Genomic DNA, 25,347 nt, shown 5'->3' on the forward strand with positions numbered 1-25,347 from the left:
CATGGATGTTAGCTCAAGGCCAATCTTCCTCAGCAAAAAGAGGAAAGATGGCAGCAGTTAGCTCAGGGCTAAGCTTCCTCAAAAATAAATAAATAAAATAAAGTGTAGCAGAAATGGGCTGACGAAAAGTAAAAGTAAGGAAATCGTAGAATAAGAGCCAATAATAACAATAATAAGAATAATAAGCCTCACAACACAAATAATATTTGAGTGCTTATATAAGCCCAGCACTGTTCTAATTGCTTTACATGCATCATCTCATTTAATCTTTTTTTCTTTGAAGATTAGTGACCGTGAGTCTGAGAGAACTCAAAAAGAAGACACTGCTTTCCAAACTTTACAGGCTAACATTCCGTGGGTAAAAATTGTCAAACTCCCCAATAAAGGTATATTTGTTTATAAAGTACATATACTCACTGATGAACTAATATGTGCATTATAAAACACAAAAATAAAATTGAGGGGCCAGCCCAGTGTCTTAATGGTTAACTTCTCATGCTCTGCTTCAGTGGCCTGGGGTTTGTGGGTTCAGATCCCAGGCCAGACCTAGCACCACTCATCCAGCTATGCTGTGATAGCATCCCATACACAAAATAGAGGAAGATTGGCACAGATGTTAGCTCAGTGACAATCTTCCTCAAGCAGAAAGAGGAAGACTGGCAATAGATGTTAGCTCAGGGCCAATCTTCCTTACAAAAGAAAGAAAAAAAGAAAAGACTGAGAGGAAGTATAAATACACGTGGAAATTCTGCTGAGGATCATCTTGCATCCTGCCTTGGGTAGACACAGGTCCCTCCTGAGTTCCCTGGTGCAGTGACTGGTTCTGTGGGATGGATCCTGGCACTAGATACAGGAGCGGACTTCACATCACCATTTCCTATGATGACCCTCAGTGGAGGTCCACACCATGACACAGAAAAAGCATTTCAGTGACAGCAGTTCTAGAGGGGCCAAAATAACGTGCTCCAAGTTTGTACCTCTCTGATTGGCTGGTTTGATCTAGTAATAACTATTTAAAGGCCAACTAATATTAATTGAGCCTTTTCTATATGACAGTCACTGTTCTATGCTTTATTTGCACTTCCTCATTTAATCCTTATCACAATCCTATGAGGCCATTATAATTATAATCACATTTTACAGATGAAGAAACTGAGGCTCAGAGAGGTTAATTTGTTCATGGGGTAGAGCACGTTTAAACTCATGATTATGAGGTTCTGAAGCCAGTGCTCTTAATCATCGTTCTCTATGGCCTCAGAAATTTTGAATACAGAAGAGCTTAAACAGTAGTTTTCCCCTTTTTACAAATCATCTTTTTTTCTTTTTTTACAAAAAGCATGTATTCTTGTGGTAAAAAATGCAGACAAAACTGAAGTGTCGGGGCTGGCCTGGTGGCGCAGCAGGTAAGTTCATGCACTCTGCTTCAGTGGCCTGGGGTTTGCTGGTTTGGATCCTGGGTGTGAACCCACACACTACTCGTCAAGCCATGCTGCAGTGGCATCCCACGTACAAAACAGAGGAAGATTGGAACAGGTGTTAGCTCAGGGCCAATCTTCTTCACTAAAACAAAACTGAAGTGTGCAAAGTAAAAAAGCCACCTCTCCCCACAAACACGTTCACCAGGGTTTCCCATTACTTTGCTGTTTGTAGTCTTTCAGATTGATTTTTGCAAAGTTGGGATCCTAAGGTATATTTTATTCGGAACTCCCTCTTTAACTTGGCTATCTCTCCAGGTTGGTTCATCCCACATTAGGAGCAAGTGATACAATGGACTCCTGACTCCTTTCTTCTTAAAACATTTTCTCTGGATTTTCCTTCTGCTGCTGTTTTTTTTCCTCCAGCTGACTGTAAAGGGTGGTCCCTTTTCCTTCTCTCCTCTTTTTCCTCCTCTCTTCCTCTGTTATCTCTTCCACTGCCTCGTCTTTAGATCTTATCTACATGCTAGCAACTTCCAGACTTCCTTCCCTCTTTACCTGGAACACTGCAATTTTCTGTATTTTCAATTTGCTCTGTTGTTGGTTTTAAGCCTATTCAAAACATACTTGGAGAATGTATATTTGTATTTGCAAAAAGAAACTCTGGAAGGAAACGAATAAAAGTAGTCGTGTGTAGTGGTGGGGAGTGGAGGGAACTGGGAATAAATTAACCAAGATCAAGGGCACCAGCCCTGAGATTAAGAACAGTGATGGGGAGACCTCGGGGGTTGGCCTGTGGTCTTGTGTCCTCCTTATGGATGAAATAGAGGTGACAGAAGAAACACAATGAAATTGGGAGGAGAGGACCACAGCCCTGGAAGTCTTGTATGAGGCCTAACCAGTCCCCCAGTGGGGAAACTGTTTCCTTGGGGTGGGAGGAGGGGTCAGTTATGCACAGGCCTTCTTCCCTCTCCAGGTAAGTTCCCTGAGGACAGCTGCCCAAGGCCACCTAGCCAAGGCCTTGCAAACAAAGTAGGTGTTAATCCCCATCGCCAACGACTTTGCCCACCCAGGCACCTTGGCTGGCGCTCCTCCTGGCTGAGGACAGGGGCTGCCCGCTCCCCATCTGAGTGGAAGTCTGCAGGCAGTAAGTTTCCTTCTCCCTTGCTTTCAAGTGATGCTCCCACTCCTCGAAAATCAGTATTTAACCTTTCTATTCTAAAACTTGTTACACATGCCAAATTTGAAAGAATGGCAAAACGGACCACTCTGAATGAATATGGTAAAATGAACCTGAGTCAATAATTATTGACATTTTGCCATATACACTTTACCCTTCTTTTCCTCTGAGGTCCTATCATTTCATCCCTAAATTCTTATATGTATATCTGAAAATGTAAGACATTTTCTTTCTATTGTCAGTCCTAACAAATTTAATGTTAATTCTTTAGTATATGCTGCTACCCAGTCTAGATTCAAATTTACCACAAAATTGAATGACTTTAAAGGCATCAGTGGGCCGGGCCGGTGGCGCAGGGGTTAAGTTCGCACGTCCGCTTTGGTGGCCTATGGTTCACCGGTTGGGATCCTGGGTGCGGACATGGCACCACCTGGCAAGCCATGCTGTGGTAGGCGTCCCACATATAAAATGGAGGAAGATGGGCACGGACGTTAGCTCAGGGCCAGTCTTCCTCAGCAAAAAGAGGAGATTGGCAGCGGATATTAGCTCAGGGCTAATCTTCCTCAAAAAAAAAAAAAAAAAGCCATCAGTAGTGCCAGATTAGAGTTGCAAGTGAAACCAGAGAAGCCAGCATCAGTCTGATAGCCCTCTTAGCACAGGTCTCTGAGAAATGCCAGTGTCCAGGAGTGAGGGGCTCAAGAAACAGTTGTTCCTTTCCTTGGTAATAAACAGGTAATGATATTTCTTACTGAGCACTTACTGTGTATGCACCTGGGCTATGGCTTCTGACTTGAAGCGACTACATTAGCTTTTTGTGTGTCTTCCACATCCTTGGGCATAATGCCAACATAGTGTAGATGCTCAACTAATTGTGATTTGACTTGCTAATCATATCTTGATATTTCCCTAGTATTAAACATTTCATCACAGCCAAGGAGTGACATCAGTGTTTTATTCAACCCTTTAAATAAAGTGGATATCATTATCCCCATTTTACAGATGAGGAAACTAAGGGTCAGATTTGCCTAAGTTCCCTTAACTAGGAAGTAGAGGAGTTGAAATTTAACTCATGTTGGTCTGACCCCAGAGTCTGAGTGATCATCTGTCTCTTGGTAATCGCCAAGGGACTCTGGTAGGAGCAGTAAAGCCCTGAGACCTGGGTAGAGACAAAGAGAGGGTAAAAAGGAAGAGTGGAGGAGGAGGGAAAAGAAGAAAGGACAAAAAGGAACAAAGATAGAAACCAGGAGATTATGGTGTCATGGAAGTAAAATGAGCAGACACTGAATTTAGGGCCCTTGGGTACAGTAAACACGATAGGCTTTTGTTGTGTTGAGGAATGAAAGGGAAACCTTTCAACCCTTAGACTCTAGAGTCACGTCTGTAGACATCACTGTCCTCAGGGCTCCCCCAGGACCTGGCACATATTAGGAGCTCAAATACCTGTTGAATGAATGACAGTGCTTGAGTGAATGAATAACAACAAATGATTGAATGAATGATAGACTGATATATAAATTATTTAAGAAGGCATTGAGTGGATGAATTAAGTGAATGGACAGATGGCTGAACTCTTTAAATCTCCATAGAAAGAGAATGAGTAGAAAAGAGACCTAAATCTAATGGCATTGTTTACTGAGCATTTTATTCAAACTTGTGCTAAGAACTTCAAGAGCAGTTTTTCACTTAATCCTCATAGCTCCCTCTCCAGTATCATTATCACCATTTTTAAAGTGAGGAATTAGGTCTGGAGACGGGAGGAAACTTGTTCAATGGCACAGAGCGGCAGAGCTAGAATTTCAACCCCCCCATTCCACTCCGAAGCTCAGACTCTTCTCCACCCGGTGAGTGTTCAATAAACACTTCACTCAATATTGTTTTTTGGAGCTGATGCAAATACAGGTGAACCTCCACTTATACAACCACTGGACAGCTGTAAATTTAAACATAGTTAATTACTTATCTCAGCTCATAATTTAAAGGAAGCTTTTCTATTGTATGTCCCTTTATAAGTGAAGGATTACCCTTGATTCATCAGCTTCCTAAATCTGAATTTTGTTCAAAGCAAGGTACATATTAACCAAAGATGTCTACTTGTAGGATTTGGTTTAATTATTGCTGGGAATCTGGGAGTTTTTGGTGTTTGGACACCTATGACTAGGCCCTTAATTTGGTGACACCTAATCTTAACAGTTTAAAATAAACGGAAATTAAAATTTACCAAATCCAGAATCCATTAAAGAAAAGACACGTGTTTAACATATACAAAAATAAATAGATTTCTTCAGGATAAAAACCACCATCAGCAAAGCCCAATTATAAACCACAAACTCAGAAAAAATATTTCTAATTCCTATCATAGGCCAAGGACTGTCTTTATACAAAACTCTCACTAATCAATAAGAAAAAGGTCTATAGCCCAATAGCAAAATGGGCAAAGGATCTTCACAGGAAAGGAAACATAAATGGCTATTAAATATAGGAGAAGTGCTCTCCCTTACTCATAATGAAAAAATGTAAATTAAAATCATACCAAAGGACTAATTTTTCTATTAGATTGGCAAAGATAAAAAAAAAATGTGATAACACTGTGCTGGCCAAGGGGTAGGGAAACCACACTCTCACACTGTGTTTTTGGGGAAATAAACTGGTACAACGTCTAAGGAGGGGAATTTGGCAAAATCTATGCAAATTACTACCACACATACACCTTGAAAATATAGTTATACCTACAAATGTACAAAATTATGTAGGTGCCAGGTTACCCACTGTAGCATGGTTTAAGAGTGAAAGCTGGAAATGACCTTAATGTTCCTCCATAGAGAATGGACAGTACATTATGTTCCTTCATAAAATGGAGTTCATGCTACGTCTGGACACCTGCTAATACATGTGCCATCAGCACATGTGGCTACAGAACATTTGAAATGTGGCTGGTTCTAATTGAGGTGTGCTTTCAGTGGAAAATGCACACTGGATTTTCAAGACTTGGTACAAAAAAGGAATGTAAAATATCTCAATAATTTTTTATATGATTTCCCGTCAAAATGATAATATTTCAGATCTATTGGTTTAAATAAAATATATAAAGTTAATTTCACCTGTTCCTTTAGATTTCTTTTTTTAAATGTGGCCACTAGAAAATGTAAAACTATGTTTGTAGCTCTCATTACATTTCATGGGACAATGATGGTTTTGGATAAAAAAAGAAACTGAAAAAGCTAAGTGCATCAGAGTGTTGGGTGTACTAACATCTGCGCTTTAGAGAAAGGAAAAAAGCGCCCTCTGAAAGATCTGCTTGTTTATATATAATGTATTTCTGGAACGATAGCCTAGAAACAATATTGGTTACTTCTGGAGAGAGAGACTATAGACAGGGAACAGGACTGAAATTTGAATCCTGAATACTTTAGTGAATTCCTGAACCAAAATTTACAAGCATTTTGAATATGTTATTATTTATATATCATTTATGTATATAATATATATTATTTACATATATAATATATATTTAGTCAAAAGTAGTTCTAAAGGGGGCCAGCCCCGTGGCCGAGTGGTTAAGTTTGTGTGCTCTGCTTCGGCAGCCTGGGGTTTCGCCAGTTTGACTCCTGGGTGCGGACACAGCACTGCTCGTCAGGCCGTGCTGAGTGGCGTTCCCACATGCCACAACTGGAAGGACCCACAACTAAAAATGCACAACTATGTACCAGGGGGCTTTGTGAGAAGAAGGAAAAATAAAATCTTAAAAAAAAAAAAAAAGTTTAAAAAATGTTTAACATAGAACAAAAATATGCATAGAGAGACCAGAAAAATATACATGTGCAGATGCACAGAAAAAGACAAAAATGCACAGAAAAAGAACTGGCAGATCGGCATAGTGAACAGAATGTGTTAGGGACCCAAAGAGAGGACTTGCTCAATTTCCTCTATTTTTCACTCCATACCTTTTGGATCTTCTGTAAAGAGAATGTTTAATTTGTGTAAGTCTAAGAACAAAACTAGATTAGAAAGAAATACATCAAGATGTTCACAATAGCTGTCTTTAGACAATGAGATTATAGGTAATTTTTTCTTCCTTCTACTTTACTTTTAAAATTTTCCCAATTATTCTAAGTTTTCTTAATTAGTCCATAAATAAGACTCTTACCTTGGTAACGGAAGCGCCAACAAACCTTTCTTCCCCGCTATAGTTCTTTTTTAAAAAATACTTTTAAAGATTCCATTAGCTTTTTAAAGAATTTCAAATGATCTTCATTGCTTTTTAAAATGATAGCAAGTAATTCAGACTCCTTATAAAATGTCAAACAACACAGAAAGATACAATGTGAAAGAAAAAGTATCTCATAATTCCATCTCCATCTACAAGATAACCACTGTTCTCTGAAACTTGTTAATACTGCGTTTATATCAAGAACTTAAAAATGATTTCAAATTAAGTGGAGAGGTGAGAACTGAAATACACTTGCTTTGTGTCAAGCACAGTCCTAAATGCTTTAAATTTATCATCTCATTGAACCCACCCAACAACTCTCTTTGGTAAGTGTTATGCCCCTGTAACAGCTAAATCCTGACTTGAGAGTTTAAACAATTTGCCTAAAGCCATACTCTCGGAGGGCAGGATTGGCATTCAAATCCAAGTCCAGGAGACGCTAAACCACTGCCTCAGGCGACTGCCATCATGGTGGGTGGGGCTGGTGTGGTTCTGACTTGAGCTCACATCTGGTGCGCCCCCCTCCATCCGCTCCTGGGAAAGGCATTTGATAAAGCTTTTTGACTTAGGTGATAAATACAGAGCTCATGATTGGCAGAGGAGAAAATGATAATAGTGGAGCTGGGGCAGAACAGACACTGGGGGGCATTTTACAGTGGTCGCCAGGGGTAAGGCGGTAAAGAGAATGGGGGGGGGGGGTGGAACTGGGAGCCCAGGAGAGAGGCAGCTAGCCCCAGTACTCCAAAGGGTTAACGCCGGGCAGGAAAGCCCCTGGGGGGAGCTACCACCAAAGGCTGCAAGCCAGCGGCCTTCACCTCCCCCACCAGCAGGGACTAGGCGGGCGGCTAGGACTGGTTCCTCCGGGATTATCGGAGGCCCCTGGGCTGAGGTGAGCTGCGGGGAGGGACAGAAGCCCCAGGTACCGCACACTCCCAATTTCTGGCGGGGCTCAGAAAACGAGATGTCCTGGGATAGGCGCTCTGGCCCCCGACAGAAGCAGCTCTGACCCAGGCACACTTTGGGAGTGAGTGGGTTGAGCCCTCAGCCTGAGGGATGCTCAGAGAAAGGTGGGGATGGAGGCCTCGGAGAAAGTGGGGCCTTTTTGGAAGGGAAGGGGGCCGCACCAAGGGGAGAGCTGTTTCTCCAGCTGCCTTGTCTCCCAGGACCAGAGATGGGGAGCTACCTCAGGAAGAGATGCGTCTTGGGGGTTCAGAGGGCCCCAAAATCTAACCAGTCATCCAAGGCCAGTTTGCAGCTTTGCTCTCAGGCCCCTCCCCATCTTAGCCTGACCACAGACTTTCTTTCCTTAGGTCTTTCTATCGAAACCTTCTCCTCCTCTCCCCTCCCCCCAAACTCTTTGGAAATCTTTCAACTTTCTTTCAAGTTTTCCCTGGGCAGTTTGGAGTCTGTTTCAGAGCCAGGTCAGGGCGCTTTAACACCCCCAGCTGGGGAGAGTGGACGAGACAATAGCCGCTATCACTTTACCATTGGAAGTGACCCCCGAATTTGCACTTCTTTCATCTTGGGACCAGAGCACTTGAGGGTGGGCGATTTCCTGGGGGGAGTGGCTTAAGTCGCTTCCCCGCCGGCCAGTTGGCTGTAGACCGTCCATGCTCAATGGTCCACTACAGATATGAAACCAGTTCTGGAGTGAGAGTGGCGCTCAGCTGTGGACACTGCCCACTGGGTGACTTAAATGTCCCAAGTTGGAAGGTGGAGAGAGAAGTGGACGCCCCCAGGGCTCTGGGCCACCCTCGAGGTCAGTAAACTAGGAAGTTTCCTCAAAATTAGGAAGGGTGGGTGCCTCCTACAGCTTGGAGCCCCAGGGGAGTGGGGAATGGCCTTGGGACACTAAAGAGCCCAAGGGTCACTGAGTGACTCCTTGAAGATGCTGCAAGCGTGTGTGCGTGTGTGTGTGTGTGTGTGTGTGTGTGTGTGTGTGTGTGTAGAGGGGAAGGGGAGGCATTGTTTCAAGTTCTCTTTCTCCCCACCCCCACACGCTCGCCTATCTCCCCTCTCCACCCTACACAATGGTCTGGCCTCGGCCCCTTCCCAGACTCCCAGAGATTCCCAGGTTGGGTCCCTTGTCTCAGATACCCCTGACCAGCCGGCTTCCTCTCCTGGCACCCCCAGGGGCGACTGGTGGCCTGCCATCCCCTCATGGGCCGCACTCCCCGCTTTCCTACCTTCCAGGCACGTGGTTTACTAGAGCAGCTGAACTTGCAAGCCAGAGGCGAGGTTGACTCGGTGGCTTCGGCCCTACCCTGGTGCCCCTAGGTAGTCGGGCTGCCATTGGTGGTGGGAGGTTCCTGGGAAGTCACACCCATCTCCTACTGGGCCTCCTGGCTACCGGGGAGGGAGCCAAGATGGCTGGCACTCCCTGGAGCTGGGGGGCGCACGCAGCCGGGGCAGCTGGGCCAGCGAGACTGGGGGAGTGGAGCCAGGCTGGGTGAGGTGCCAGCTGGTCTACCACAGTCTTAATCTCACCAAGGGCTGAGGCCTGTGTGGCCCTCCCTCATGCTTCTTGGGCCCGGTTGACTATGGAGACTGAAGGGCCCACTTTATGAGGGACAGGGAGAAAAGGGGGGATGGGAGAACACGGGGTCCTTGGTGAGCAAATGCAGAGCCCAGGCTGAGGCTGGCGGGGAGGCAGTTTGTTCTAGAGGTCAGAGGAGACTTACCAGCATTGTGTCAGCGGATCGCTCGCCCTGCATAGAGCCCTGGCTCACCGCTTCTGAAATGCAAGGGACAGAGGCCAGACCTGGGCTCCAAGACCCCATCTGTTTGAAACAAGGAGACTGGGGGAGGAGGAAAGCTGGCCTTGAAGGTGAGGCTTTGTCTCCTGCAGAGTTGCCCATGTCCATTCATTCGTTCCTTGACTCCAGAGTCCTTCCTAGATGCTAAGATGCTGGCTGGACCCTCTGTGGATGCTGTTTTATTTCCTCCTAACCTCAAGCCAGGAGAGCCTGTATAATCCAAGGGGGTCTTGCCTCTTTGGTTTCCTGCCTTTTCAGATCCCTTCCAAGAGTTGTGGGGGCCAGGAAAGGCCAGCTGGGCAAAGCCCATAGATTAGCTCTCATTTTCTGCATCTCATTCCGTGAATGCACCTGGCAATTGTCTGATCTGCTTTGCATTGCGTTCCAGGGAGCCATTGTTGAAAAGACTGTTGCACCTGAACCCCATCAAACAGTTGTCTACTTAAGGATGATTGGCTTCCCCATATAGCCTCTGGCCTTTCCTCACTGCTCCGTTCTCTGGCGATCAGAGCCACTTGAGTGGGTGTGGCATCCAGGGAGCTGCTTTTTCTCAGCCAGCTTTTGAGGAAAGCAGAAGCAGAGCATTACCCACTCACACCTCCTCTTACCTCTTTGGGGAAGAGGAAGGAATGAGAGAAGGTGGAGCTGGGTGGGACTGAGACAGGAAAGAGGTTGGGTGGGACAGGTAAGGTAGAGAGGGGTGGGGTTTGTGCAGGAGGAAGTGTGGTGTATCTGGATCTTGTGTTGGAAGCTATCTGGATACTGCTGCATGAATTCAGGCAAGTCAACTTTATCTTTCTGGACCTCAATTTCCTTATCTGTACAAGGGTCAGGTTTGTCCCAAAGCTCCAAGAATCCCTATGTTTCTGGATCCTCTGGCTGATGAGCATTTTGGGTGATGAATTCCCCTAGGTGGTGGAATTAAACAGTGATTAGGAGGGAGCTCTGGAGTCAGGGCTTAGGTTTTGTCGCTTTAATAGCTGTGTGGTCTTGGAAAAGTTATTTAATTTAATGCCCAACCTCCGTTGCTCCAGGTGTGATATAGGAGTGATGGTGCAGGTGTGATGAAGTTGTAGCTCACGTGGAGGGAAGGTGAGAACCACATAGAAGCAAAATTACCTCTAAAAAGCCTGAAATCCAAATGCTCACCCCATGTAAGGCCCACGGAAACTTGTAATCACCCAAGGGAACACCGCACTCTGCTCAGCAAGGAGGCTCATTGAATTGGAGGGCAGGAAGAATCACCCACACAATTTAGATTAATTGTTCCCTGTTATTTTTTCGTTGAATTACCTAAACTAAAGGCATAAGAAGCAGTAGGTCAGTGGTGGCTGTCTTCATAATTTTGCTTGGGAAGTATCTGGCAGAGTGCTCATTTATATGCAGCTGTACGGCAGCGATCAACAAGTGATACGCAAGAAAAACAAAAACCCAGCATCTTTGTTGTCTGCCAGAATGAAAAGCTCTTCTGTGTGTACACAGTTTGTTCTTCGGGGCTCAATTTTTTGTCGTGTATGGACGTGCTCACTTTACCAAGGACCGATAAAAGTTTCCCTCCTGAGTCCAAAGAAAACGAATAGTTTTTTTAAAAAAGTAACAAAGTACAGAAAAGAACAGGGTCAAATAATATGGTACAAGTAGAAATTTGGTGAGAGGTTGGGCCAGATTTGTCATAATATACACATTTAAAAGAAGATAGCCAAGAAATTTGATCCAAAGGTCATTCTAATGACCAGTTTTAAAAAGCTTTCTTTTTTATGCGTATCAAGTAAAATTCCTTTGGTGTTTAAAAATTTTTTTCAACTTTATTGAACCATAATTTACACTCAAACACATCCCTTTTAAGTCTGCAAAACACATCCTTTTAAATGTGCAGTTAGATGAAGTGACAAACGTTTCCATCCAAACACAATTTTTTAAATCTTTTTTTTATTATTTTTTTCTTTTTTCTCTCCAAAGCCTCCCAGTACATAGTTGTTTATTCCTCATTGTGGGTCCTTCTAGTTGTGGCATATGGGACGCGGCCTCAGCATGGCCCGATGAGCGGTGCCATGTCCACGCCCAGGATTCGAACCAGTGAAACCCAACCCTGGGCTTCTGAAGCAGAGCGCGAGAACTTAACCACTCGGCCGCGGGGCCGATCCCCCAAACACAATTTTTAAACCTAAGGCTAGTCGAAAGCAATTTATGGAACTTGGAGAACAAAGATCTGAGAAAGGATAATGATCTTTCTCATTGAAGGAATATTACTTTGCTTTGCAATACAACACTGAAAATGTACCAGTAATTAGAATGATGAGTTTGTGTTGAAAAGGTGGCTGGCAGTTTAAACTGGAGTAGATGAGCCATAGGCCCTAGGGAGCATCTGGTTTTGAGTACTGGCTGCACCGCTTGTGTAACCTTGGGCAAATTAGCTTAACGTCCATGGTCTCAGTTTTCTCACCTGTAAATTGGGGATAATAGTAGTGCCTACCTTTAAGGATGCCTGTCAGGATTGGGACAGTGCATGGCAAATAGTAAATGCTCATTAAATCTTGGTTCTCAGATCTATGTCAGCCCAGTGGCTAGGCTGCTGCCGCACTTTGGTAAGACTCTTTGTTCCAGGGGAGCAGGTCTCAAACCGGTATACTCTTAAAAATTGAGGACCCTGAAGAGCTGTTGTTTATATAGGTTACATCTATCAATATATTTTGTATTCAAAAGTAAAACAGAAATTGAGAAAATTTATTTATTAAAAATATGCTCATTACATAGTAACAAATAGCAGTTTTTGTGAAAAATAACTTTTTCCAGAACAAAGAAAATTTGGTGAGAAGAGTGCATTCTTTTACATTTTTTTTTTCAAATCTCTAATATCTGGTTTAATAAAAGATAGGTAGATTCTCATGTCTGTCTCTACGTTCAATCTGTCATGATACATTGTTTTGGTAGAAGTATATGAAGAAAACCCAACTTCATCCAGGAAATGGAGATGGAAAAAGGAAGAGTATTTTGATAGTTTTTTCAGTGGATATTATTTGATAGCTACCCCAAAACTCAACAAGTAGCAGTTTCTCAAAGCTTAGTTGTAATGTAGAATCTGAAACAATACCCACGTACTTTTTGTACCCGATTATATTAAAATCCATTGCTTTCTTTTATACTTTGGGTGGATCTTTCCCTGCGTGACTTTGTAACATCTCTCATTGGTTATTTGGGAAATACAGTTCATTGTGTGTTGCAGATCTTCAAATGTTGACAATTCCATTATACAGTATAAAACGTGGCATTTGTTTGTGTCACTGCTGATCCCATCAGAAAAGTCTTTAGGTATTGGGAAGCTGTCAAGTTCTCTGTAGTGGATACAGGTTTTCCAAAATTCTAATTTTCAAGTGAAAGCTCAAAATTTTTCACTGGTGGCAAATAGTAGTTTTCCTCAAAGTGACAGGCCACCTTATTCATTTTTGAGAAAATATCTGCCAAATATACCAAAGTCTAAATGATTAATGTCTCTCAATCTTTCTTTCAAGTAAAAATGATATTCCGTGGTAAAAGTGGTTAGTTCATCGTACAACCCAAACAATCGTCCGTGTGAGACATTCATCACGCTTCTAGTATGCAGCAGAAATGCTGGAGGAGTACTCCCCATTTTGTCACTCCCAATATTGGAAAGTCATGTATATAAGGGTTGTGATTTAATAAAAATAATAATCTTTACTGTTTTCATCAAGGACATTCTTGAGTGAAACTAGTTTTTTTTTTTTTTTTAACTGCAAGTACAGAGGGGTGAAGAACTTAATGACTCAATTTGATGCTATTGCCTCAGTTCGTGCTAAGGTGCCACAGTTTTACTCAAATGTTAACACAGTGAACAAGGCAAATAATAACTTAGGGTTAAATTATCTTTGTAAATCTTAGTATTCTTATGAAAATAATTTAACTTGCAGACCCCCTGAAAAAGTCTCATGGAACTCCACGGACAATAGGGTCCACGGACCATACTTGAGAATCACTGTTGTAGGGAAAGGCAGACCGGTTTTAGCTCTATGTGATTGTAAGCGTTTAACAGGTACAGAGGTACGGCTTTTATAACTGTATTACATAATATATAGTATTAGTTAACACTCCATAATAGCTAACACTTCCGTAGTACTTCACTATGTGCCAGGAACTCCTCTCAGCCTGGATATATAAGAGTGTGTGTGTATATGTTTCTCTTCTCCATCCTTTATTCTCGTTGTCTCATTTATGCCCACAACAACACTATAAGGCAGATATTTTTATTATTATCCCCATTTTACACAAAAGGAACCAGAAGCAAGGAGAAGTTAAGTGACTTGCCCAGGCTAATATCAGAGCCAGGATTCAAAGCTAGACTCTGAAGGTCCAGGGTTCAAGTCCCTGTCCAGGTGCCGAAAATGAAGCCAAACCAAAAGCCAGGCTCCGGAGACTAAGCTCTTCCTCAGTATGTTGAGTGATGAAACAGACCCCAGGAGGCACTTAGCCGTTATTTGCTCTGGGGGAATGGGAGTGGATGGACATTATCTTGAGGGAGAAAGTGCAGGACTGGACAGGGCACCATTGCTGGGTGTCATCTGGGTACCATGTCCTGACCTTTGCCCTCTGTTCTTTGCCCTGATAGGATGAAATCTCGGGAGCAGCTGGTGCAGCAGGTGCTGCAGGAGTTGCAAGAGGCAGTGGAGTCCGAGGGCCTGGAGGGTCTTGTGGGTGCTGCCCTCGAGGCCAAACAGGTCCTGTCTTCCTTCACCCTCCCCACCTGCCGGGAGGGGGGCCCCGGCCCCCAGGTGCTGGAGGTGGACCCTGTGGCCCTGAGCCTGTATCCAGAGGATGCTCCCCGGAACATGCTGCCTCTGATGTGCAAGGGCGAGGGCAGCTTGCTCTTTGAGGCGGTCAGCATGCTGCTGTGGGGTGACGCAGGCCTCAGCCTGGAGCTGCGGGCCCGGACTGTGGTGGAGATGCTGCTGCACAGACACTACTACCTCCAGGGCATGATTGACTCCAAGGTAATGCTGCAGGCCGTGCGCTATTCCCTGTGTTCCGAGGAGTCCCCTGAGATGACCAGCCTGCCGTCTGCCACGCTGGAGGCCATCTTCGACGCGGATGTCAAAGCTACCTGCTTTCCTAGCAGCTTCTCCAATGTGTGGCACTTGTACGCCCTCGCCTCTGTCCTTCAGCGCAATATTTACTCCATCTACCCCATGCGCAACCTCAAGATCCGGCCCTACTTTAACCGTGTCATCCGGCCCCGCCGCTGTGACCACACACCTGCCACACTGCACATCATGTGGGCTGGCCAGCCCCTCACCAGCCACCTCTTCCGCCACCAGTACTTTGCCCCTGTGGTGGGGCTGGAGGAGGTGGAGGCTGAAGGTACTACCGGCCCGGCCCTAGCTCCTTCAGCTCTGGCCCCACTGCCGCCACCGGCCAAGACCCTGGAGCTGCTCAACCGGGAGCCTGGCCTCAGCTACTCCCACCTCTGTGAGCGCTACAGTGTCACCAAGAGCACCTTCTACCGCTGGCGGCGGCAGTCCCAGGAGCACCGGCAGAAGGTGGCTACCCGCTTCTCGGCCAAGCACTTCCTGCAGGACAGCTTCCACCGTGGGGGCCTCGTGCCTCTGCAGCAGTTCCTCCAGAGGTTCCCTGAGATCTCGCGCTCAACCTATTACGCCTGGAAGCACGAGCTGCTGGGCTCTGGTGCTTGCCAGGCCCTTGCTCCCAAGGAGGCACTGGCGATGGAGGAGCTGGAGAAGCTGCCAGAGGAGCAGGTTGTCGAGGGGCTCGGATGCTCCTCACTGGCCGTGTCAAGCCCTGGAATGGTCTTAATGCAACGGGCCAAGTTGTACCTGGAGCACTGCATCTCCCTGAATACGCTGGTACCCTATCGCTGCTTCAAACGCAGGTTCCCTGGCATCTCCCGGTCCACCTACTACAATTGGCGCCGAAAGGCCCTCCGAAGGAACCCCACCTTCAAGCCGCCACCAGCCCTCCCAGTGGCTGGGAGTCCCCAGCCTACGTCTATTGGGGAGGAGGCCCTACTCCCTTGGAAGGGTGAGGTGGGAGAGGGGGCAGCGAAAGCAATGGGTGAGGGGCCACCTGCCCCCCGGGAGTTCCTGCCCCTGAGGATGCCCTTGTCCCGTTGGCAGAGGCGTCTGCGCAGGGCTGCCCGCAAGCAGGTGCTGAGTGGGCATCTTCCTTTCTGTCGCTTTCGCCTCCGCTACCCTAGCCTGTCACCCTCTGCCTTTTGGGTTTGGAAGAGTCTTGCCCGGGGCTGGCCCAGAAGCCTGTCCAAACTTCAGGTGCAGGCCTCCACTTTGGGCAAAGCAGGGGTGCAGGAGGCAGGGGAGAAGCAGGAGAAAGAAGCTGGCAGGAACATGACAGCTGCCATGACCCCACCTGCAGGGACCCCAAAGGTGGGGGCTTCTCCAGGAGAGGATCCAGGGAAGGCTGAGGGAGGGCCCTCCAGAGAGGGGGTCCTGCCAGGGGCGGCCACAGCCCAGGGCCAGCCCCACAGTGGATCCCTGTCTAGCCGTCCTGCGGTGGCAGTGGCGGGTGGCCGGGACGGCCAAGTATTGGTGATGGACATGCTCACCACCACGAAGTTCAAGGCCCAGGCCAAGCTGTTCTTGCAGAAGCGCTTCCAGTCCAAGAGCTTCCCCTCCTACAAGGAGTTCAGTGCCCTCTTCCCCTTCACTGCCCGCTCCACCTACTACATGTGGAAGCGCGCCCTCTATGATGGCCTCACCCTGGTTGATGGCTGACAGGGAGGTGTGAAGGGAGCTGGGAGGAAGGGGGACCAGGTTGGAGAGGGTCAGGGACCTGAGTTGCTCCCTGGCTTGGCCAGGATGTCATTTGTTCCTGCTCCCACAGTGTCTATCCTGAATCCAAGGGCAGATTTGTGTTGTTTCCTGGCTCCAGGGCAGAGAGAGCCAGAAATCAGCCATCTGGTCTCCTGTGGAGAGCTGCAGGACCAGAGATGTTCACTTCAGTTGTTTGCCATTCTTACTTTTATTGAGTCTTGGTTTTAGTTTTCTGTTTTGATTTAAGTGGGTTGGCTGGGCCCCCTTGCTGGTGTTGGAAGCTGCATGTGTGTGGTGGTCTGGAGGGGGGTTGGTTAGCTAAAGCTGCTTTCAGCTTTTCCTGGGGACGGGAGGAATATTATAGTATGGCCATCTGTCCCTCTGGGCAAATATATGTCTTCAGTTCCTTCTGGCGGTTGGCACCATCCTTACTCAAGATGTTTCCCAAAGGAACATTAGCCATCAAGTGTGGAGCGGGCAATGGCTTCTGTCTGACATCCCCAAGGGAGAGGGTGCCAGGCTCGGCATGAGCAGAAGCAGGGATGTATAGAAAGAATCAAGGATGGCCTCTAATGGAGGGCCCTGAGCTGGATCACTGAGGGGCTGGCCTGTCCCTTGCAAGGAGTGTGGTAAGGGGCAAGGGCCTCGAGTCTCTGCTTACCGGAGCTTGGTCCATCTGCTGTGGACCCTGCAGTCCTCTGCCAGCCTGGCTGGCTCTTGACGACCCCCCGTCTTTGTGCAGAGCCTCTCCTCACAGACTGTGTCCTATCTTCAGTGAGGGACCATACAGCAGCCAGGCAGGTGAGAGACTGAATTTGCATTGTCCAAGAGTGAAGTCGGAAAACCAAAGAAATAAAGTGTTGTGGTGCCCACAGCCCATGGTCTCTGGTATTTGTTTTGTCAGGATGTGACTGCCCATTCCCACATTTCCTTTTGGTTTAAGGGGACTGAGAGTGACCACTTCTTTTGATGGGATGGTCCCAGGTCCAGGGCTTGAGGAGTAGAAGGGATTACTCTGGGAATTCTGCTTAGAATTGGATCTAGAAGTGACCTTAGGTGCTCTTCCAGCTGGGGGCCAGGCTATGGCTGCCCGGAAAGATACTTCCCACCAATGGGAGAAAACTGCCCCACTAAGTGTGCTCAGGGCCCAGGCCAGCACGAGGGTCAAGTCTGTGTCAGGTATTCATTCTATTTAGTTCTGGCCGTGTGCCCAGGCAGGCAAGGCCCAGTCACGGGCAAGGAAACTGAGCCCCAGAGTGGTTAACTTGCCTGTCCCCTCCAGTGGGGCTGAGCTTTAAGGCCAGGCCTTTCTTTGCTGGGATGTGTTATCAGTGGGGAAGGAGTTCTCTTGGGCCCTTTCTCCTCCTGTCCAGCTTTCCTACAGTGGCTGTCATCCTCATGGTCTTGGGGAGTTAGTCTTGGTTCTGCTGTTTTTTCATCCCCATATCCAATCCATCAGAAGTCCTGTTGACTCTGCCTCCAAAGTATGCCCAGAATCTTCCCCATCTTGCTGCTGCCATCATCATCCCACCTGGCCCACATCTCGGCATCCTACCTGTCTCCCTGCTTCCACTCTTGCCCCATACAATCCATTCTCCAGAGAGCAGCCAGAGAGATCTTTAAGCGAAATCTGATTCTATCACTTTCCTGTTTAAAATGTGTCAGTGGCTTCCCTTCCCTCTTAGAATCCCTTACGCTGCCTTACAAAGGCCTTCCTAACCTGGCCCCTGACTGACCCAGCAGACCCCAGCCCACTGGCTGATTCTGATCGGAACGTGCAACACTTATTTCTGCTGTCAGGGCCTTTGCGTTGTTCCTTTGGTCTAGAATGCTTTTCCCTCTCATCTTTACAGGGCAGGATCCTTACCATTCAGATCTCAGAATCACTATCGCATCACCCTTTAAAATTCTCTACGTGGCGTTTATTCCCATCTGATGTTCTTGTTTGTTTGCTTATTATTCCCGCCACCGCCCCACTGCTGCCCGTCTTCCCCACCTCCCCCCTTATGTTAGAACATAAGCTCCATGAAAGGCAGGACTTTTTCCTGACTTGCTTACACCACTGCATTCTCAGCAGGCAAATTAGTTCCTGGCACATAGTAGGTGCTATAATTTGTCAAAAGAAGGAATGAATGAAATGGGGCCACTAGGATTTTCTTGTTGTTATCCTTTGGGATTTAGTTTTATAAGACCTAATCAATCCTACTTCCTAAATATTTCTCATTGCCCATTTTTCTCCATCGCCGTGGCCACCCCCTAATCTAGGCCAGTGGCTGCTCTCATCCCAATACTCATATGGTTTTCAAATTGATTCTGCCTTCATTCAAACTGTCCATTACATCCTCCCAACAAAGGCCAGAATGATCTTACTGAAACCTAAATCTGACTCATGCTGGATTTCCCTTTGCTCTTAGCACAAAATCCAAACTCTAAGGAGGCCTACCAGTCTGGTTCCTACCTACCTCTAGCTCATTTTTCCCCACTACCTACTGCCACCTCCCATAGTGCTAACCATGCAGCATTGTCATGGCTTGTCTCAAGATCTGTGGCGTCTCCACTGAACCCCCAAACAATGTAGTCACTTGGTAGTCCCTTAACATCTGGTGAAGGGATTGGACAAGTAATGTTCTTACCTGGCCTGAGATGGCCACCTACAGCCAGCAGGTGGCAATGTGGTGCAGCAAGAGACAGCATCTCTGGGTTCCCAGTAGGCATGGCCCTATCTAGCTATTTCTAACCCCCAGTCTACCCCTTTACTGCCTTGGCAGTCAGAGGGTGGCACCACCCTTTTCCTGAGAACCTCCCTGGTTGGGGCTCGGGGTTCTCCTGTATGCTCCCCTGCGCTCCCAGAACCAGAGCAGATCTGGTGCCTGGAGCAGTGTGTCACAATGGGGTCTAAAAATCACCTGGATGGCAGTCCCTCGAGGGAGCTTCTTAGGAGTGTGGATTCCAGACCTACTGATTCTAAACATGGGCATTGGAGAGGCGGTATACACACAAGGGCGAGTTATTTAACATTGCCGGGCCTCTTTCTCCATCTGTAAAACGAGTATTACAGTAATGCCTATAGAATAGTACCTGGCTCATAGCAAGTGCTAGATGAGCATTTGCTATTGGTAACAATGACGTGCAGTGTGAGAACCCCTGGGAATCTAATTCTGGTCTTCTAGGAGGAAGTTAATGTCCAAGGAGACTCTTGCTCAAGGTTACCCTCTGGACTGAAGACACTCCTGCCCCAAGACTGAAAGGTCCTTTTGTCAGAGGCCAGCGCTGAGCCCCAAACCCACAGGGAGATACTTTAGTCTCTGTTGGAAAAAAAAATAAAAATGTCAATATTTATTGGTCTGGAAAAGGTTTTATAAGTATGGTTAAGTTATTCTTGTGTAGAGAAGCTATTTCCTTTATAATCTGCTTAGAAAAGCAGAAATACCTAAGCAGTGACCATATTTGCTAAGAATACTTAATGCTGATTTTGAAGCTGACGTTTGTTGAAATTATTGTATTTTTTTGTACCATTTTCTATCTCAGATTCATAAAGGAATTCCAGTGAAATGAACAATGTGGGAATAAAGGGAGAAAACAGAATATGTAAGGTTAGCGGTATGTCTTCACAGTCTGTGCCGTTGTAAACTGACAACTGGTTCTAAACATTTTGAATATAAAGCTTTACCCTGAGAAAGAAATCAGGTAAAATGTGAACAATTAAAAAAAATTCATGTTTATATATTTATCCTCTGGAGGCAGGGGTCCTATATTTTGGTGATCATCTTTTTTTTTCTTTTTTAAGATTTAAAATTTTTAAAAATTTTTCCTTCTCCCCAAAGCCCCCCAGTACATAGTTGTGCATTTTTAGTTGTGAGTCCTTCTAGTTGTGGCATGTGGGATGCTGCCTCATCGTGGCCTGATGAGCTGTGCCATGTCCGTGCCCAGGATCTGAACCAGTGAAACCCTGGGCCACCGAATTGGAGCGCATGAACTTAACCACTCGGCCATGGGGCCGGCCCGCATCTTCTTTACCTTGATGCATGAGGTTGCTCCTGAAATATTTCTCTGGCATCCAGCACTCAGGCCCTTGGGTGGCTCTTGGGCCCTGAGCATCCACCTCCATCTCAACTTGCCCTCCTGTATATTCCACCAGCACCTCAATCTCACCAACTGCCAATCTGGGCTCATTCCCCCACTCCCTACCAACCTGCTCTTCAAGTAATTTTTACCCTGATTGCTGCCAGCATCAGGTTATCAGTTTAACTGTTCAGAAAGCTGGGTGTCATCCTAGAATTTTCTCTCTCCCACATCTCCATCCCAGCAGGACCCTAGAAACATTGCAGGCTTCACATGGTTCCACACTGCTGGATTATCACAGAGAAGAGAATTTGATTGGTCCAGGCCATCCTCATCCTTTCCCCTGAGCACAGCTCTCATGCCAGGTCACATCTGAGTCCATTTGCTGGCGTGAGTCTGGTTCAATCATCTGTGGCTGAGGTACTGGATCAGTCTTGCTCACAGAAGGTTCTGGCAGATGTAATAGGCTCCTATCCAGCAGCCCATGGTAGACTCAGCCCTGGTCTGTAAGCTGAGGATGCAGAGCCATTTGACCTCAACTCTTGTCCTTGAAAAGGGCTCGGTTTACTGGCACCTGTGGTCTGACACAATATGATGTACAAAAAAGTGCACTGGCGTCACAAGGAAGCGTATGCTGGCTTTGGCATCTCATAGCTCGTCCTTACCCCCTTTAGGGCCAACTCTTTGAGAAGTGTAGGCTGCATGGGGTCTCTGGGAAATGCCTCAATTGCTCCTCAGACGACCCTGGTCATTGGCGGTAAAACACCCCAGTTTGGTGGCTGTCACGGGAGGATAGGAAGCTGAGGGACAGGCATCTGACAAAGGCAGTTGTTAGGACAGGGCTGGGAGGCCGAGAAGCAAAGCTTGGGGTTTGTGTGCATGGGGAGCCTGCTCTGGCCCCGGGTGCTGTCTGCCCAGCTCACTGGCCTGACTTCTAGCAGGAAGGTTCTAGTGTGATTTCCTGTCCCCAACCCTGGCTAGCGACACCCCAGGCTGCCTGTAGGGTGTCACTAGCAGGTTCCTAAACGTTGCCATTACTGGTTTATCTCATGGAAGAGGAGGAAGCTTTTAGGAGATGAGGAGCAGCAGAAAGTAGGTTTAACGATATAAAAAAAAAATTTCCATGGAAAATGACTTTGAAAATAACATGAAATCCGCTTAACTCTAGCAGCTCCTCCCTGCCAGGCAGAGAGAGGTTGCGGGGGGGGGGGGGGGGACCTAGATAGGACAGCCAGGTGGAGATGGGGCAGGCAGCTGCTCATGTATCACCCTCTTCCTGAGGAGACCATGGGATGGCAGAGGACAGGAGGGCTGCCTCACCTGGTCCACACTGCAGCCCCCAGGATGCAGGCTGGTGGGAGGCCAGAGTCCGGGAGGAGAGAAAGCACAGGCTGTTGGAGTTGGGGAGGTATTCGGAGAGAGCCCAGGCCTGAGTGGGTTTGTGTCCCACCTGCCCTCAGCCCAGCCTTACTCAGAAGGGATGCCAATGCAATTGTGTGGCTTGTGTCTGTTGACCGTCAGGCAAGCTCAGTTTCTAGGCCCCCTGACTTTGGGCAGAGTTGGGGGACATGGAGAGGGGCCTAGCTAGGCTGCAGTGCAGTACCCAGGACAGGTGCTGATGGCTGTGGGGTCCGCTGATCCTCAGGCCTCACCTTCGTGGGGACAGCAGGGAGGCTGATAGTTTCAAGATACTTGCTACTTGATTCATTCATTCCTTCAGTCCACATTTGTTGAGGCGTGGAGGTGCGGGAGAGGAAGGTTACAAAGCTCGGGAAGACCTAGCGTGCCTGGTGTCGTTTATAAACATTGACTATATAACTGGTTCTCCATCCTAGGTTCGAGGATTCTCAGAGGTCCAGTGAGTGTCATTTGCAATTTTATGTCTTCATTTAGGTTTTTAGATGATAATTTTAATTCATTTTATTAGAGAGATAAAGACAGAACTCTTTTACCATCATAAATTGCCACTGAAAGACATTTCTATGCAATCAGACTTTGGTTTTCAAAGTCAGTCTCTCGAACCAGGGCCTTGATCTATGTTATGAGCTGTGACAGGGAGGTAATGATGCTATGGGGCACGAAGGAGCAAGCCTGCCTCTGCTTGAGAATTGGGGAAGGATTTCTGGAAGAGCCTCTTAAAAGACTCCTACGCACACCCTTGAGGGGTGAGTGAGGGAGGGTGGGATGACGATCATGAAAAGCCCGGAGCTGGGAAAAACCCCAAATGAGCAGGAATTTGATACAACCATTTTGCCCTGACACTTTGATGAGGCCCGAAACCATTTAAAATACAAGCTTCCTAAAAATTACCCTGTTACGTTGGTAGCTTGAAATTGGCTACGATGGATTATTTAGACCACAGAAATTGGCAAATCCTGCAAATCTACCAGAAGTGCTGGAGTGCCCCCAGATATGCTTATGACATCCCTTGTCGCTTCTGTTCCAGGAACTCTCTTCCCTAGACCTTTACATAACTGACTCTTGTCAGTCCTTCAAATCAAAGCCATGTCATGCACTCAGGCCGTCCCTGACCCCTCACCTCAGGTGGGCCCCAGTCAGTCTTACCATATCCCTTTACAGCTGTCATCACCATCTGAAACAGCTGCTTTCTGGATGATTGTCTCCCCCCATTGGAATGCAAACCCCCAGAGAGCAGGAAATCATCTGACTTGTTCAAGGCTTTATCCCTTTGATTAGAACAGGGCCTGGCACACAGTAGGTGCATGAAAATATTTATTGAATTAAGCTATGAGTGGATTTGGAGTGGGAGACTGAGCGTTTCCTCCTGGGCCCCATGCCAGGGACCCCGTGTGTGGGTTGCAGTGGAAAGGCTGGCGCTGGGTACTGGCTCACTCTTGGCCAGGCCAGACTGAGGATGAAGGAAAAAGAAGAGGAGGAGGAGGGAAGTTCCTGTTGGGCTGGAAGCTGTTGCACTGGATGGGAATAGGCCAAACCCATCAGATCCTTGTCTTGGGGATAGGGTTGCCAGATTTAGCAAAGCAAAATAAGGGATACCCAATTAAATTTGAATTTCCCATAAACAATAACTGTTTTAGTATAAGTATGTTCCATGCAATATTTGAGATGTAATTATACTAAAAAGTTATTCATTGTTTATCTGAAATTCAAATTATACTGGATGTCCTGTATTTTATCTGGCAACCCTATCTGGAGTCAGCAGAGGCATGCTGGTGAGTGCTTCCTGAGTGCTCTGGTCTCGTTACATCTTCTCGTCTCCCAGCCAGGAGCTGTCGTCAGCTTTCTGGGCTGTGGGAGGATGGCAGGGGATCCCCAACTCCATCTTCATCCCCATGTATCCAGAGAGACACTGAGCTGCTTGAGCTTGACCACTCTGAGTGGCTTTTACCTGAGGTCCGTCTGGAGCAAGCCATGGGCTGGCCACGGACCTCAGTATGGCTGAACATTACAATCACCTGGGTGCTTTTAAAACCAGCTTTGCCCAAACCCAGTTAAATCGGAATCTCTGCATGGTCTCATTAATCTGCCCTATGATTTTACCTTCTAAATATCTCTAAGATCTGTCCACTTTTCCCCACTTCCATGGTCACACATTGGGCTGCGTCTTACTCCAAACCAAGCTTCCTCATGTACCTTCTAGCCCCTTCTAATCTGTTCTTCCTGCTGCAAGCAGGAGGGCATTTTGAAAACACAAATCTAAATAAGTCACTTTCCTTGCTTAAAATCTTTCAACGCCATCCTTTTTTTCTTAGGAAAAAGATCAAAATAGCAACTTTGCAGTGGAGAAACCCGGTAGACACCAATGAAACCAAGTGAGGTTAACAATACCAGTAATAAGACACATAACTTCTGTGGAATTCTTGCCAGAAATGTATAACCTTGATCTAATCCTGAGAAAACATCAGACAAACTAAAATTGAGAGACATTCTACGTAATAAATGACGAGTACTCTTCGAAAGTCTGAAGGTCATGAAAGACAAAACTGAGGAACTGACACAGATTGGAGGAGACTAAGGAGACACAATGACAAATGCAATGTGGACCCTGGATTGGATCCTGGAACAGAAAAAGGATATTAGGGGGGAAATGGGTGAAATTTGAATAAGCTCTGTAGTTCAGTTTCAGTGTCGTACCAATGTTGTTTTCCTGGTTGTGATCATTGTGTATACATACATATTATCTGAGTTGTTAATGTTAGGGGAAGTTGGGTGAAGGGTAGACAAGAATTCTCTGTACTATTTTTGCAGTTTTTCTATAGGTTTAAAATTATTTCAAAATAAAAAGTTAAAAAGAAAATCCTTTACATAGCCTCAAAGGCCCGACATTGTCTAGACCCTGTCTGCCTCTTCCACGGTCCATGACCACTCTGCCTGTCATATAAACCTTTCACATGCTCTGGCCTCCCAGAGGAAACCTTTTCTCTATCTGAGATGCTTTCCTGACCCCACTTCCCTTGCTCAGCCCTCAGAGTTCAAACAAATCCCCTTCCTGTTTTTTTCCCTCCAGTTGGGGTCAAGTCTTGTCACTCCAGGTTCTCATAGGCTCTGTGTCAGAGCCCTCACTCAAGTTTATAATCAGCACAGTAAGGCAGTGGTTCTGATCCTTAGAATCACCTGGGGAATATTAAAAGCTTCCGGTGCCTTTGATGGGAGTGGGAATACGTAGACCCACTTTGGGAAACTGGCAATATCTATAAAAGATATTTAGTAGATGAACATATGCATCCCCTATGACCTGGGAATTCTACTCGTAAGTAAATACCTAAGAGAATGTAAATATATGTTTAGCAAAAACATAAAACATGCTTTTAAGAATGTTTATAACAGCACGTTTCATGATAACCAAATACCTGGACGTAACCTGAATGCCCATCCTCAGTAGAATGGATAAAGAAATTGTGGTCTAGTCACACAATGGAATCCTGCATTGTGTGAGTGATCTGCAAGTACA

General features: G+C 46.4%; 1 protein-coding gene across 1 annotated transcript; it reads left to right on the forward strand.

Annotated features, from left to right (window-relative positions):
• The first annotated feature begins 14,180 nt into the window (after window positions 1-14,180).
• On the forward strand, window positions 14,181-16,316 carry VRTN (vertebrae development associated). The gene has a single exon (XM_046647102.1). The coding sequence runs from the start codon at window positions 14,181-14,183 to the stop codon at window positions 16,314-16,316; it is 2,136 nt and encodes a 711-aa protein (XP_046503058.1).
• The last annotated feature ends 9,031 nt before the right edge of the window (window positions 16,317-25,347 follow it).

This window comes from Equus quagga, chromosome 20 (genome assembly GCF_021613505.1).
Source record: "Equus quagga isolate Etosha38 chromosome 20, UCLA_HA_Equagga_1.0, whole genome shotgun sequence".
In the NCBI taxonomy this organism is placed as follows: Eukaryota; Metazoa; Chordata; class Mammalia; order Perissodactyla; family Equidae; genus Equus; species Equus quagga.

Excerpts from the sequence above, each read along its gene's own strand:
- VRTN (XM_046647102.1), top strand. The coding sequence starts at position 14,181 with ATGAAATCTCGGGAGCAGCTGGTGCAGCAGGTGCTGCAGGAGTTGCAA.